At 41.6% G+C, this 16,984-nt stretch overlaps 1 protein-coding gene across 1 annotated transcript in view; it reads right to left on the bottom strand.

Moving 5' to 3' along the window:
- rai14 (retinoic acid induced 14) overlaps nt 1-15,707 on the bottom strand; it is a 38,661-nt gene extending 22,954 nt beyond the window's left edge. The window contains exons 1-2 of the mRNA XM_080510431.1: nt 15,353-15,707; nt 13,244-13,325 (exon numbers count right to left, since the gene is read on the bottom strand). Of these exons, the coding sequence (XP_080366557.1) occupies nt 13,244-13,279 (36 nt within the window). The 5' untranslated portion in view covers nt 13,280-13,325; nt 15,353-15,707. The remainder of the gene's footprint in view (nt 1-13,243; nt 13,326-15,352) is intronic.
- Nucleotides 15,708-16,984: the final 1,277 nt, after the last annotated feature.

Genomic DNA, 16,984 nt, shown 5'->3' with positions numbered 1-16,984 from the left:
TCCTCAGTTCTCCGAAGGAAAAACAAACAGTCAGGAAATGGTGATTCCTACATCATGCTCTGTATGTTTGTAGAGTTTAACGGCAAAGAGCAGATGGAGTTTATTAGACAAACATTTACCTTGGGGAACTTTTAGTAGTCTCACCTAAAACATAACATTTTTGTTGATTTACAGATTAAAAAGGCATTTGTTCTCCTTTGATTTTCTGCATACTGCTGTTTACTGAGGTTTCTAAGGTATATAAAGCTCTAAACCAAACAGGAAGCAGGAGACTACTGGATGTTTCCATACAACTGGCTTGAATCCACTCTTACTATGGATATGATAAGCAGCAACAGCAAAACCTTCAGACTCTGATTCAGCAGGCCTGCTTGCTTTGTGGATACAGGTGGAACAGGAAAATAAAACGCATGTTAAGCTGAGTTTTTACCAGGGAGTCATATTTATATCCATAGCAAATTACAGGAAAATCCAAGTATTGCTTTTCCAGATGCCTTGTCGTGGATTATAGAGCTGTGAGGGGGAACTTTGACCGGACAGTGACACTAAAGTCCCTCAAAATAACACCATGCACATGTAAAAAAACATCCGATGCATTTCATGGTGATCTGGCCAGTAATTGTCAGGAAATCACGCTCTGGACAACTGAAGTGTTTGAAAGACAACCAGACCCACTCGGCTGAGCTGCTCGCGGGTCAAGAAAAACAAGAGCAATATGTCGAGAAGAGAAAACATACGGGGAATAACTGGGAGGAAGACCGACTGAATGAGGAAGGATTTGTAAGATATCTTCAAGAGGGACAGAATCGCTTTAAGGAAATACTATGAAAAAGAATAACAGGAGCCAGGTATCTTATTGATAAAAACATTGACGCTTTGCCTAAACATTACAGTAAAAATAACGAGGAAAACAGACCCAGTCTAACCAACATGAAACCAGTGGCCCTCAAAATGAGACGTTCTTGCGTTTTCGGACCGAAGAGATTCGCGTTTACACAGCAACAATTTGAAAATGATGTCTATTTACATGAAAACAGCAACTATCAAGTCCCGGGAGAATATGGACTTGGAGTCATGCCTCTCTGGAGGCCACCATTGTTCTTATTGTCCATCTACACCAGCATGTGCAGGGTTTTCAAAAAGTTGTGTTTTCGGAGACTGCGTGTTTTCGAAAAGTTCCATTTCAAGTAATCCTGGGCACCGACCTCCAAAAAGCAATGGAAGTTTTCCATTTTCACTTGAAAATGTTGTGTAAACAGGGCCTGAAGCCCCCTACACACAAGATTGCAATCGTGGGAGAGTCCTGACGAAATCTTGTCGTAGCTGTAATCGGTGGTCACTGTGAGGAAGCTGTGGTCGTAACATTGCGATGAATATCACAGTGTCAGATATTTGGGGCGATCAAAGCTGCAGCTGTGACCTGCTGCCTGTTTGTTTCATTCACATGGAATGTGTTTTGTTTGAAAATGAAAGACCGCAACAGTAGATGCTATTGTAAAATACTCATAGATGCTAGTAGACGATAACAAGTACTTACTTCAAGCTCACTTTGCAAGACTAGCATCTGAAGTTGGTCTATCTTTCCGAGCAATGGCCAGATCCGTATACTACTGCTCCTTTTTTACGATTTCATTCCAAACACATAAATCCCACAACGGGGAGGGCTCCATTCATCTTTATGTTTAGAACATGTTATTGCTGTATGACCATGCAGGCTTGCACAATCACATAGTCTGGCGCAATCATGTTTACTCATGTCGTCGTACAGTCTGCACACAGCAAACTTCATTTTGTGGCTTAGTTTATGTCGTACAGTGTGGTGGGCTGTGACTTGTAAGATTGTTAAAATCACACAAGTCTGCAGGAGCTCTAAAAGCACTCTGCAGTTTTAACAACTGCTCTCGATTCTATAAAGCATCTTTCTTTGAGATGAAAATCACAGTTTGACAACCTCAGAGCGGGCAAAACCTCTGATCCCCCCCCCAAAAAAAGGCGGTTCCTGAAACTCAAGACAGTGAATGGGATTCTCTATGGGATTACATGCGGAAACAAAGTGAAAATAGGTTGTATGAGACAAAAAGATGCAGCATGAACAAGATTGTCCTCCACAGGGGCAAAACCTCGATACAAGTCAAAAGACTTGTTCTTCGTTTGGGACAGAGGGCAGTGCAGGAAGCGCAGCAAAAGCTGGAAGAGTGAACGCTGCACAGAACAAAAGTACAGGAAACTGTAAAGAGGAGACTGAGACTGACACATCTACAATATCTGTGCCCTTTGATCAGGAGTGGCTGCTCACTTCAAACCGCTTATCTGCAACAAAGCAGATGCTCAAATGTCCGCAAACAATGCATCCTTTCTCTAGGGCCACAGCTGAAACCGCTTACTGTCATGTGGCGTACACACAGACACACACACACACACGTTTACTGGACTCTGAAACTCTGAAACCAGGAATAAAGAGTTAGTATACAGAACTGTTAAACAAAGACCAGATGGCTGCACTCATAATGAAAGATACTGCCACGTATTTCACAATATTGCCCAACGTGAGCTGCATGTTTAGGTAATGCAGCAAATTAACGGAGAACACTTTGCTAGTTTCGCTGCTTTGTTTAGCAATTCACTCCAATTGTGAGTACTTAGCCCCACCTCAGTGAAAATATCTCCCCCTACGACCAGTGAATCTTAATGGAATAGTCACCGCTTTACACATGTCAACGTCAGTTCACATCGGTTTGTGTGGAGAATGGAGTAACTAGTTGCCAAATACCACGCACAGTATCTTAAATGGACCTTTATGTAGGGTGTTTGTCATTCTGTAGGGCTGCGAGTGCAGTAAGCAGATCCTATACTATACATGGCACTCAAAATATTCCACAATGCATTATTGATCCCTAATGCACATACTTACATAGCAGCCGGCATTGCACTGACAGGCAAGTCACAACAATATTGATGTAAATACTAGTGCTCGGATGAAAATGAGCGAATGCAAGAAAGAAAAAAAGAAAAAAGGCTGTTTACAATTTGCCAGTGAGATCATTTTGACCCCATGAAGCAAATATGAAGTGCAAATGTTTTAGAAAACCCTCTGGGTTTCATTGTTCCATCAGTATCTGTTGCCGACATTACCGGCATCTAACGGCTAAAGCGAAGATAAACAAATGGGCCACATGTAGCCAGACCTCTTAGCCTAGCATACAATGCTTGCGGCTAACACAGTGTTATGTCAATATGTGGATGGATAACGACTTTGTAAGCATTATGTTAGTCGTGTGTTGGCTTATAATGGAGATGACAATGTTCTTAATCATTTATTTGCAGATTTGCAAGTGGCTGTTCACTATTGTCCTGTAACCGTCAATGTTTTGGAAATGTGAATTTTCAAACTGGTAACCTTTCAACTTCCATGCTCTATGAACCCACCATACGATAGACCTCAAATAAATTATGCCAAAAAAATATAAAATAAAATGACCTCCTCTGCTGTGAACAGTCCATACTATACTCAAGTGATCTCTTGTAAAATCAAGTCGACCAGCAATATTCCCATGTGTCGGTATTTAGACTTTGTTGTGTGGAAACAGTGGAGGTTCCCTTTATAAAGAGTAGTGAGAGAGCGGTTAAATGGCACTCTTATTAACATCCAGTATCTGCCAAGAGAGCTTTGTCGGCACAACTTCGCCAAGAACAGAGGCTGCCAAGGAGAATTTTTGTGTCTTGGATGCACTGATAACAAATTCTTTTCAAATGCATGTCATGAATATATTGACCGAAAACCGGCAGTATTTTGCATAGTGCTCATTAAAAGTATTTTTAGCTTCCCAGCATGTGTATTATTGATACCAAAATTTATTCCACATTCATTTAACATTTACTATTCCAATAAAAAATGTAACAGATAAGTATCAGTAAGCTCCTCTTGCCAAACACTTGTGGGGGGGAAAAAAACAACTGCTAAATAGATTATTAAGGATAGATCTTGTTATTGTTTCGAGTGTTTCTCTCAGGACTTCCACAAAGGCACGCATACACTCGTCTTCTCTGCAGTTTAAGACTGGAGACACAAGCACAAGTATTTAGTCGATCTCTTCAATTACCTTTTCTTTTACAGCTCTACATTTGCTCCTCGTGCAAATAGCTAGTATATTCACAGCAATAATATGAGGCCACTTTAACTGTCAAATAGAGCTCACTGTCACTACTAACTCATTTAAATAGGCCCCCTGGAGTTTAATGTGTAAAAGTTATAGTGTTTACAGACATAGTGGTACTATACTGTAATATCCCAAGTGTATCAGAGGATGTAGCTTCCTCAAAATACCGAAGAAAGAGCCACAGGTTAGCCTTTCTACTGGAACAATTTTAATACAGGATGATTCAATCATAGCTCTGAAGCTAAAGTAAAGCAGATGTCCGGCACGGGACCTTTATGGGCCCGAGAAGATCTCCAGTAAAAATAGCTCTCATCCAACGCTTCCTCCTGACACAAATAGCCTTTCCTGCCCTATAAATAAACAGAGCTGCACTTGGAAAGAAACCAGCCTCATTATGCTTGTCCGCCGCTCATAAAGTCAGTAGGGTAGGAAAGAAATATGCAGAATCACATACTGAGGTTAACAGAAGACAAGTAGTTCATACATATGCCGTGTAAAAAAAAAGAAGAAAAAAGTCAGCTTGAACCACTTTCTTCAACTCTCACATTGCACGTGCTCGCCTCGAGCCAAGCAGTAATTTTTAGTTGAATGCTGGACTTATTAATGCTTCTCACACATGAAATAATACTGTTGGGATCCAAAGCCAATGAAATAGACTACCGTTGTCATGCTCGTTATATCTTTTTTAATGAGTTTGTCTCATTACCTCAATGATGTCACTTTTCAATATGTGTGCTTCACTTTTTCCTTATACACAATTTCTTATTAAAAATAAAGATTGAAAAAAAAAATATTCTGGGAAAAAGCCATCCCTGACTCTGAGGTTTTTCCTCCAGCGTTGGATCACTTTGTAAATTACTGCCCTGGAGTTAAAATTTGGTTTGAAAAAAGATTTAAAAAAAAACCAACAACCCTCAAATGATCATTTTGCTCCAAGCACAATATTTTGGGTTTCAGACTTTAATCAGGAAACTGTGTTTGTCCTGATGAACTGCTCCGAACGTGCAACCATAAACCTGTCGGTCACTTTCATCATTTAAATCATTAGAAGACACATCTCACAAACATCTGCGAGCGAAAACAGTTCTCGGAAGTGTGCGGCAAATACACCAGCGTGTTGCCAAAAATCATGTTTTTTTGTTTTTTTTCCAGGTGAACTGAGTCTAACCCTTCCTCCATCCATCCATCTCCAAGCATGAATATTGTTCCAGTTTTCAGAGGCGGCCAAACTAAACAACCCGTCTGAACCAAACTGGGGACATTTACGGTCAAATGGAGTTTCTTTCCATTTTCTTTAACGTCGACAGGCTTTCCTCTTCTATACTTGTGTTTCCCTCATCAGCCCGTCTCATTGTGTGTCTTCTCCACCCTCTCCCCTCGACGCTTCACCTTATCTGGCTGGGTTTTGCTGCAGCAGACATTATTATCAGTGATTAGTTGTGTCTCACTGCATTACTTCACCTCCATGTAGTTCAGAGAAACGCCAACCAGTGAGTCATGCTCTACTGGATGTATGTCTTTCTAAACAACTCACACACAAAAAATATATATATATATATCCTGATTTATGTGATTACACAAACTGTCCTCTTGCACTCCAGCTGATGTCTTCACACCCACGTCAGACAACAAACTAGTCCATGCAAAAAACACATGCCCACAAATGAATGAGCATGCAAACACATGCAGAGTCCAGGATGGTGTCCACCTCCCCTCAGCAGACGAAAGAGTTTTGTATGATCGCTGACAGGCAGGTTTCCTGGCGGTGCGTCTGTAGTTCATGTACACAGGCAGATAAGGAATAAAGGGATCCCATGGGCAGCTCCCGCTTTAATTGGATCCACGTTTAAACAGGCCCTAAGCCATTTTCCTCTGACTTTCCTTGGGATTAATTTAACCAAGGTAAAGTCTGTATTTTTTAAGATTCTCGCAGAGCGAAGCTTTAACGAGCACAGTGGCTGCAGCAATTACCGGTGGACTGACACTGATGATTAAAGAAGTAAAATAGGTGGACAGGACATGTGACATGCAAGATACAGCATGAGGTGCGATTGAATGAAGTCACTTCCTGAGCTTGTATTGCCTTTATGTATTTCAATATCTATATCGACAGTTATTGAATAGTCCCTCAGCTCGCGCCACATAATGTAGGAAAATGATGTATAGCCCAAGTGTGTATAGGGTCATAGTTGTCCCTCGGGCTGCTGCACTATCGCCTGCTGACAATTGACAACAGCCTTCCTCCACCTCCTCCCCGGGATTAAACCCTCGCTGTCCCTAAGGTTTTACTGTCACTCCCAGTACTAATACCCTTTCCTTACACCCGGCCAGAACAAACCACTACATGCCAAACCAAGTCAGACCGGGCCAAATAAAACACACCCAAAAGGAGCTCTGGTTCACGCTCCTGAACCTTTAGGCTCCGGTTCACCTAAAAACCAAAGTCCCTGTAACTGAAGAGCTGCTGCATTACAATAATTCATATTTCACTACAACATCAAGCTTAATCGCGGAAAAAGGAGGGCGTAGTATGTTTTTCTAATGGCTATAATTTCCTTGCTGTACAGCACCAAGAATGCTGGGGAGAGATTATGGTTGAACATCTTCTGACCACAAAGCACACGAGGAGTTTTTTTCAGAAATGTTTTCAGATGATCAGCATGTGATTCCCTCCGCAGTGCTGCTCCAGTTAACACAGCAGACACATTTTTATTACCCCCTGATAAGGAGGGCGCCATTCTTTAAACACTAACACAACTGAGTTTAGACACATTTATATCCATTTTGAATGTAGCAAACGGTAACTGTCGAGTTTAGACCCCAGTGTCATGCAGCAGGGAGGAAGTGAAGCTATGAAACAGCTGTGTGGAGTGAGAGGAGACGGCATAATCCACACATCAATTAGACAGGCTGGATGATAAGAGGAGGGTGTGTGTATGTGTCTGCTCACATCCTGCAGTGTGTGTTTGGTGTGGGTGTGTGTGTGTGTGTGTGTGTGTGGGGGGGGGGGGGGGGATTTGTGTAATCCTGCTTAGTCTAGCAGCAGGGGAAACAGGTTTAAACTGTACAACAGTATGACAGGCTGGTTGGTTGAGTGTTTAAAACCAGGACGACTGTCAACAAAAGAATAACTTTATGCCTTTAGTGTGTGCGTGCAGAGTTTGTAAATAGTGATCTCGGGAGTAAGCAATAAGGCATTGCGAGTTAGATAATAGTCAAACAGTCTAATTGATTCGGAGAGGCTCTGCTCAAACAGCGGGGACAGAATTGTTAATTTAGACTTAATGGGTTGACACGTTGCACAAAATGTGTTGGCAGCATCGAGAACTAAAAATGCTCAATAGTGTTGGAAGCTGGAACACGATGTTTGTTCAGATTAGAGGCCTCATCTCAACTCGCTGTCACCGTTTCTGCTGTATTTCAAGCTAAAACTCTTGAAACGATTTTACATACAGATGGCAGCCCTGCATGGTTCACATGGGTTATTTCTCCAGCTTGACATATTGTAGTGACTCGGGCTTTCTGTAATGCTTCCAAATGGCACATATTTTGAATTCAGGGGTGTTGTAGCAGGAAGACATTGGAAGCTTGATGCACTGGGACTTGAGCAACTGTGGTTTAATTTGTTGAGCGCAAAGTTTGCCCCATCGGTGTGTGAATGAATGTGTGTAAATACATGGATGTGACTGTTCATGTCAAGTCCATAGAAATGGCTAAAGTGACAAAAAGGACTTCATAAGTGAGTAAGTCCATTTACCAGTTCGTGTGGCCTTCAAGGATTCGGTTGATCTCAGGTATTCACATATGTAGGCGAAAGTAACTGTAGTCCATCCAATCAATCTGACTGCTGCGTCAAGGCCATTATAAAAGCAGGTAGCAGCAACGCTATTTCGAACAGCTGAGTGTTCAGACACTCTCAGCAAGTGTTGATGCGGCCAGCGGCCAAAGCCAGATTACACTGTCTGCTTGTCTTAAACAGTTTTCTCCCTCCATACACTCCTATGGCCTCATGCCCGTGGTCACATTCTCTCACACATTAACCTCTATTTAAACAGTTCGACTGAACAGGAATAGGCAAACTGATCCTGAAACAAATGGCAATTACATACTGAGGCAGAGACGAGCAAAAACAACTCTGTCCTGCTGGAAGTTTTGCAGATTTGCATAGTCATAAATGGCCCCCGCACTCTTGGACGGATTCCTCTAAATCCCTTTGACCTTGTATAACTACACACTTGCTCAAAGATTATGATAATGAATTGTTGCAGTTACTGCACATTACTCGCTGGTAAGAATGCAATTTTTTAGAAAATTGAATATGATGAAAGTCCATCAAACACGCATCCTCGATGATGTTGAGGCAGGGAAAAAAAAGCTTTAAAAAAAAAAAAAAATCCTGTCATTTTATTTTTTTATCACTGTTGCATAATCTGCGAGAAAACCACACATTCATTCGAGTTTGCCGTTAATTTTTTTTGTGCAGCATTTACACCATTGAATATTAAACTTGGAAATGCCTGAGTGCCTTCAGTGTGGGAAGTGTTTTCACACTGTGCTGCATTTACAGCGCAGCATTCGAGAAAGCTGATCTGCTTAACCCAGTGACACGTTCTGCCGAGTGTCCCTGGCTGTGCAGCGCCGAGATCGTTTGCACGATGCTTCTACAGGCATTTACCAACAATTTAACGGGCTCTTAGTCTAAAGAAAGAATACATTTGGTTGAAGGGAGAGTATTTTCATCTGACCCGACGACTGCAATGGAATTTGTTTCATAGTGATACGCCAATACCATTTTTTTTTTAAACTTTATATTTGGTTGCTTGTCGATACATAGCCGTTACTAAAACATACTAAAACTGCTTGATTAGCTATTCCGCCAAGATGTTGACGTCAGTTGGTATAAAACTTTGGGTCTGGGGTGTGATACATTAGAGCACTTTTATGAGTACAAGCATGTACGTGCAGGATCAGGCCGATGCTCTGGACTGGTGTCTGGGAAGCAGTATAATTATTGTAGTCAAACCATTGTGGAGCCTGATACAGTTCGATTTCATTCAAATAAGCCTGTAATAACAGGTTTTATTTGTATTTCAGTGCAGACTGATGACAGAATTTCACCTTTGCAGACAGTTCCTTGGTAATCTAGAACAACATGGCATCATAACTGACTAACTGATGACACGTCGTCTCTGTCAACACTTAATGGAAATACAACAAACACAACCTCCACTACAATCTTGACCTTGCAGTTTCCACTTGCGTAAAGTTGAAGTTGGTGGAAGCGACTATTACAGGAGGGATAAGGACTCCATTCTTGCCTGCAGTTTTAGGCATTGTTCACATGTGTGGAGCGGTTTCCTGGCCTGGATCAAAGTCTAAAAACAAAAATGAAGAGGTCAACACAAGACTTTGGGTTCACACTTTCATTTTTACACCCCCAAACTAAACGTTGTAAACAAGACAGATGTCGGGCGGCTGCTGTGACGTATATTCTACAACATAACACCCACAGAAATGTTGTGTGCCGAGCGAAACGCAACACAATGCATGCTGGATTGCTGTGGTGGGATTTTTTTTTTTTACAAGCACACCCACAGTCTATAAAATGTATAAAAGAGTTAAAACTAGGGCAGTAAATCCCCCATTATGTACATCAATTACAGTAAGCTGCGAGGAATACGGAGCTTCTGAAGCCTGTCACGTGCTACGGCTGGTGCATTTACAGCTATTTGGGCATGCTGCGTTCATACCATCAAAGTGTATCGAGTACCAAGTGTATAAGCAAACTGACCTACTTTTTTAAGCAGACTCGGGTTTTTGATGCACTCCAGGGTTTGGATGGCAGGATTCACACTTTCACAAATGGCCTGCGCTGGCGCCGCATTCGCACCAGGATTCAGTTTAGCCAGACCAAATGTAACTCATGAGTTGTCTGCATCACAAGGTGAACGCTCCGGCAAGCTAATGGTATAATGAAGTTAAGTTGGATTGGGAGTGTATTTACTATCAGTAATGTACAAAGATTTCTTTTCAAATCAGATGAATAGGCAGCTGTGTATATTGTGTGTTTCAAATCTTCTCTCTGCAGGTTTGCGCCCCCACTTCGACATTATGACGTCAAGTGTGTTTTGGAAACATTTTTGAAATGTCTTGTTGTTATTATACAGATCAAACCAGAAATAACGCAAACATAATGTACTTTTTTTTCAAATGCAGTGCAGTTTTGCTTTAGGCTGTTCGTCATGGCAGTTTACTGTGAGACCTTCACAGAAGATGACAATTAGTGCAGTCATAAGACAAATCAGAGCTTTTTCTCAGATGAATCTTAAGGATTTATTACGTATTGGATATCCTGCACATTATTCTTTTCTCCCCTATAGTTGATCCTCACTGAAAATCACATGTTCAAGGTTTCATTATCGAGGAGCCGTTTCACGCCTTGCATCACATTACAGTAATAACCATCATCGTCTCCTCTCTACCCACTTCTCTTTCTTTTACACTGGCCTTATTTAGGCTTCATGCTGTCGAGGTGTTTTATTAAAGGTTCAGCTAACTGACTCATTCAGTTGACTTGAGCTCAGAGAAACTCCTTAAAGCCAAGACGTCACACTGAACCACTGAAATGTCTTTACTTCATCCAGCAGTTATCTACAAAGTCATTCCATTTCTGTTGTTTTGGGGTTATTTTAAATGAAGAGCTGGTTTAAGTGGGGGACATTCCTGGGTAATCTTTCACTGACATACACACAGAGCTCAAAATAGAACTAAAGAGATATTTTCTTTCTATTGGAACTTTCCGGGTTTCTATAAAAAGCAGTGGAACAACTATTTGCGTGGATAAACATGTTATCCTGTGAAGATTTATTTTGCTGCAGTTGTCTTAACTGTACACATTTGTTGTAATCACCAACTCTGGACTGTTCACTGATTACTGAATGAGCTCATCAAGAACTGACCTTAAATCTCTGCGGGCCCTGAAAGTGAGACAAAATGACCCAAGAGATGCCTAATTATCAAAAAGACCAGCATAAAAACCACAGAAAGGCAAAAAGACCACAAGAGATTGCGAAGGGATTTAAAACTGCAATAAAGGGATAAAAAAAACAAACAATGCCATAAACCCAAAAAACCTTAAGAGATACTTTACACAATGAAGAATGATCACTGAAGATATTTCCACACCGAGCCAGAAACCTGGTAACTTTAACCTCATTTGGTTGGTTAGTGTGAATGTGTTTCATCAGGCCGCAGAGTCAGCCTTCCAGGGGCGGAATATGAAATGCAGGGAGGGGAGATTACAGCAACTGCAACTTCACGTATGTCCCCCTTCCTGGTCCCATACTTTCCGTTTTGAACCCAGCCTGCATATATGTGAAATCTGTCGAACTCCAATCCATCACAGACTCTTCCCCCGTTCAAAGAAACAGAAAATTACTCCAAAAAAAGGCACAAAATCACAACTACATGACTCAGGGTAACTAAGAAGTCACACAAAATGATGATACTAATGCCTTATTACCTCAGAGTGCCAACCAGAGATCGTCTATCAACGCTTGACTGTAATTAATACAGTACAACAGGACAGTAGTTTCCTGTTCCAATCGCCATCAGCGTGCACATATGAAAATGAGGATTTATTACATAAAATGAGACAAAGTGCGACATTGTGGGTGGGAGGTGTGCGAAGGCATGCATGCATGCATGATGGCAAGCGGCATCAGTTGTGTTTCTAAGCAACATTCACATCCACCGCTCTCCCCTTTCTTCTCTCCTGCCGCCTACGACTGGATATTTCAGTGAGGACGAGCTCTCCGGTCCTAAAGCGTCTCAAACCATGTACCAGCTTTTTGCTTACACGGTGCAGGTTCTGACAGGAGAACGCCTGATAAAAGGTGAGGCTGAAACCCTCCAGTTTCACTCACCAAGAAGGAACTATTTGACCTTGCAGGCCAAAGCTGGATTCAACATTTTCCAGAACAATGAACGCTGTTGTAGTGCTTCACATAGCTGACTGAATTTGGAATACTTTGCTAATATTAAGCAGGGAGGGGCCACACGCAAAACTGAACATTGATCAAAATCAAATGCGTGCTTTCTTTCTTCCTGTTCATCTTCTCTCAAACAAAATTCTTCCTGAGTAACTTTGAATACCCATTGTGTTTGGGTTTTTTCCCCTAATTGTCCTACAGGTGGGTCTCCACTCACAGACATTGAGCTCCCTGCCTGGTCATTTCTGCAGTCGGTATAGTTGAACCAAGGCGGAGATCCTCTCCACCTATTTCTTCCTCTCCGGCGCTAGTTCTCAAGTCTCAGCAGTTCGTATTTAAACCAGAGCCCTCTATCCTGCTCTGCCACGCACTCTTAATCTCAGGAAAACTCTATGGAAGCCAAACGTCTCATTAGGAGAATCCTTCAAATATTTTGCCAACTCCTATACTTCGGACACGCCCTCAATCTCCTGACGCTCGCCCCATTCATCCAGCAAACCCTTCCAGACTTTTCCTGTCTGGAGTTTTTTTGGCTCTGTGTCATTACGGTCACCGTGACAGCAGATGAGTCAGACACAGTGGAGACGCCTCACTTCCTGTGAGCGTAGAGCATCTCAGACTGTGACCAAATGAATGACTGAAGTAACGTGAAGAAATGCCTCCCTGAAGACTGATTCATAGTCAGCGGGATCAAATCCTCATCTGGAGCAAATGCAGAGCCGGACTATCTGTGGATATCTGTGGTCTTTGTGGGATTATTCCCCTCCAAAAAAAAAAAAAAGAAGAAGAAAATGCAAGCTTTCCATAGTGATTCAATAAGAAGAGCGTACAGTCACTGCATTGCCTCGCTGAGTAAAACTCTGTCATATACATAACACCGCCCACAATAGATCACCAAACTTAGGTCCTGAAATGTTCATGTGAGAAATTGTACTTTACAGATACCAAAACGTCCAGTGAGCATGAGCCGCAAAGCCCAAACGTCTAGGAATTATCCAAGACTGTACATGTACAGACAGTGACACACACACACACAGACACATCTGTATGTCCGCACATATTTTCATAGTCATAACCATATGTTACGGTACTTACATCGGTTTTTCTAAACTTGGCTTTAAGGCTCTTCATGTTCAGCTCGATCCATGCAGTCACTCTCTCAATCACTCAGTCAAGGCTGCGAAGAGAGAAAAAAAAAATCCCAAAGAACACATGTTTAAACTTGGCGTCAGTGATGTGAACTCCCATTTTAAATGCGCTTTAGTGTTTCTGAGGATCGAACTTGTGGACTTCTGTATTACTCCGATATGGAACACAGTGTATAGCCTCAGTAAATTTAATAAGTCTATTATAGAAAAGAACAAACTGAAATATGAGGTTTATTAAAGCCATATTCCTGTAGAAAAATGTAACAAGAGCCTTGAATGCAAGTTGTAACAGATATTGAATATAGCAACTTTCACTTATAGCAGGTTTTGGGAGTCGATCTCACCACATGCAATTCTAATTTAAACCTGTTGCAGAAAATGGTCTCTGGCTTGTATTGTTTCCTGCAAGGATGTTATAAATCACTGTTAAACCCTTGGGGATGTCTGGTGACTGTATTTTTGCGCCCTGGCGGCCTGGAGCAGTTTCCAGTTTTTCATGCCTGAAATGACCTCGTCGATGATTTTAACCCCAAAATATCCTTCGGAGCATTCCAGCCAAAGTTAGACTGTTTACTTACTGCATTATCACTGTTTCCAGGGGTCATCTATGTCTGCCTGTGTTTCTGCTGAGATCCCCAACTGATTACTGGCAGTCTGGTTTGAAGGAATAACATCTGAAAAATGTGTGCATTCACCACGAGCTCCGCAGCTATGAAGTATAGGTGCGACTACAAATCTGGAAAACAAGCTTCAAACTTACGGTTCAAACTTAAATACATGACGTTCATTTCAGAGTATGTTTGTTTTACTGTCCTAAATATTATATGCTATATATGCTATTTATTATTATTCTCGCTCCATGATTACCCTGTTTAGCTGTATTTTGGATCATTTCCATGTAAAAAAAGAAGAAACAAATGATGTAAATAGGTACAAATGAAACACTGAAGAATGGTCACATTTTATGTTACCTTGTCGGTTGTGATTGATTCCATCATTTTACTTGTTGGTCGTAATATGAGCTATTCTTCATTCAGTTTTAGTTTTTGGTTAACGCACCAACAACAGACAGCTCAGCAAAAACCATACGCCTGCGCAATCTACATGGATAATACTTTGAACCAGCAAAAAAGGGAGGTGTGGGGATGGATCCACTCTCAGTCACATATAATAAGTACAAATATTGGAAAAAGCAGAGGTGTACGGTCCATACTTTGATGAACGGGTTAATGAATGCTGGCATGTCAAGTATTCAAGAAGACATTCCAATATTGCAGTTTCCTTTGGAAGAAGGTTAATCACTGATCCATTATAAGGAAATATTAATTCTCACTGCATATTCAAGGATAGAATAGTCTGTGAGAGCTATCACCGATAAATGCATCTTGACATGGATTCTCAAGGAACAAAGTCTTATTTAGATCAGCATGTGGGAAGACACCCAATACCAGAGGAGATGGGCTGTAGGTGTTTGTTTTTTTGTTGTTGTTTTGTTTTTATTATTATGAACAGTAATACCTTGACTCCACCAACATCCAATCCATTCAGATTAAACTAAATCCCACATTTGTAAATCGAGTGTGAACATGATTACATTCAATATAACCGAGTGACATAATAACCAAACATGAACCAAGAGTGAAAAGATACGTTTCTGTTAACAATTAAGAGTAGCTGCATCTACAATGAAGGAAAGCAAACAAATCTAAACCCCATTGTCAGAATCCTTTCTGTTGCAAAGAATTAAGTAAACAACCAATTCACGATTTAACAAAGTAAAGTTCTATTTGCATCCGTGCACACTGGCTAAATTAACAAGAGGGATTGTTGCATGGATGTTGTGGTTGAAGTTGCAGCTCGTTCGCCGTCGTGCATCAATGTAAAACAAACACTTCGGTTGTCAGATTAAATGCTCTGTTAACTGAACACACAGGAGCTTTCCCCCTTCACAATTCAACCACCAAACACTTCACTTGCGAGGCTTTTTAAAAACGCTGGAAAATACCGAAGCATCACTCCAACTCCCAACACGAAGTTAACGAGCGGACACACTTACCTCTGTTGTGTGTTGGACTGGCAGGAAAGCTGGACACACAAAACAGACAATCGCTTTTTTTTTCTTCTTCTTTTTTTTTTTTTTTAAGACAAAACCAGACGAGCGGCTGAATAAGTGAGGAAGCAGCGAGTCGTGGTGGAAATCAGTCGACCGGGAGGATGCATAAAGGAGAGGGAAAACTGCCCGACTGCACACGGCGGCTCTGCTCGGCTCGGCTCGGCCCGCATACATTAAAAGTTGAGCCGTTCTCGCCTCTCGCTCGGGACTCGGGGAAACTCGGGAGGACTCGGGAGGACTCGGGAAGACTCCGCTCCGCTCAACGGCCGCTTGCCCGGTTTAGGAAAGTGACGTCACTCTGCCAGCCCAGTGCTCTCGAGACCGCGGCGAGCGAGCCCGCTTGTGTTCCCCATTGTGCCCCATTCATGGAGCGAGGGGGCAGGAGCACCCCCCCCCCCCAAACATCACCCCCACACCGCCACAGGAGAGCAGAACTATCACGCTGCTCCGCCAGGAAAGCCAAACAAAGGAATCCATTTACTTGGTGCTACGTTTTCTACAGCTGGAGGTTCAAATGCTATTTTGCTGAGTATTGACCTCTCCCGGGGATATTAAAAGTCTCCCACAACACTTGTTTTTGTGAAGATATCATAGTAAAATGAAATAAGATGAATGCAAAGCTAAGCTGATTTTAATAAAGCATAGATTTGTGGAATTCATAATAGCTACCCCAGCAATGTATATCCAAGTCTTTTAATTTTGATTTAATTGTCTGTGATGTGGTGGGTTTTTTTTTTTTTTTATAACTACTATACTGGTTCTTTGAGTTTTGGTTTAGCTTGTGTGTCTGGGAACATCTACCTGGTTTGGTTGTTTATGCCTGCCCCAACTTGTTGTTTCCTGCTTTTTGATTTTCGTTTAAATGCTTGTCTGTGGCAATAATGCCAGCCATTCAACTAAAAATGACTGCTTGGTATGAGACAATGCATGTGCACTATGGAAGTTGGTCCAGTTGGAGTGCAAGGTGATTCAACCTTTGAGGGGTGGCTGATCCTGCCCCATTTTTTTTTTAATCCCGCAGTTAGATAATATTCCATGTTGATGTACATTGTTTCTGGAAGTTACATAAATATTATTCATGCTGTTTTCTTCTATGTTGTTCACAGTGTCCTGTGCTTGTGGCCTTTACACATTGCAGTAGTGTTGAACTGGATCTTCATACGATGTCTTTGCCCAACCCACAACATATATTACACACCATGTCCATGGTTAGTATTAATGACAGGATCAGTAACACCACAGTCAGACACTTCTGAAAAAAATGTCTGTTAAAGGCTTGCTCCAACTGCTATAAGGAAACAATGATTTGGTGTAGTAATTATGTTTTTTTTTTTCTATTTGTAGAATGCCTCTTTATCACATCGCTTGCTGTTTGTGTACACACGGCATGTCTCACCTCTTGAGTTGTGAAACATTGTCAGTCAAAGATGTCATCTTGACGTTATGGGCCCATGTTGCAACAGTACTGCAATGAAGCTAATTTCATGCAGGTCAGAACCTGTCTGAGCTGTAAAGACTGTCCTGCTGATACAGGGAGGATGAGATGATGTATTAGAGTAGATACCAATACATCTC

This window comes from Blennius ocellaris (assembly GCF_963422515.1).
Source record: "Blennius ocellaris genome assembly, chromosome: 15".
Taxonomy (NCBI): Eukaryota; Metazoa; Chordata; class Actinopteri; order Blenniiformes; family Blenniidae; genus Blennius; species Blennius ocellaris.
This window is presented reverse-complemented; position numbering and strand designations above follow the sequence as displayed.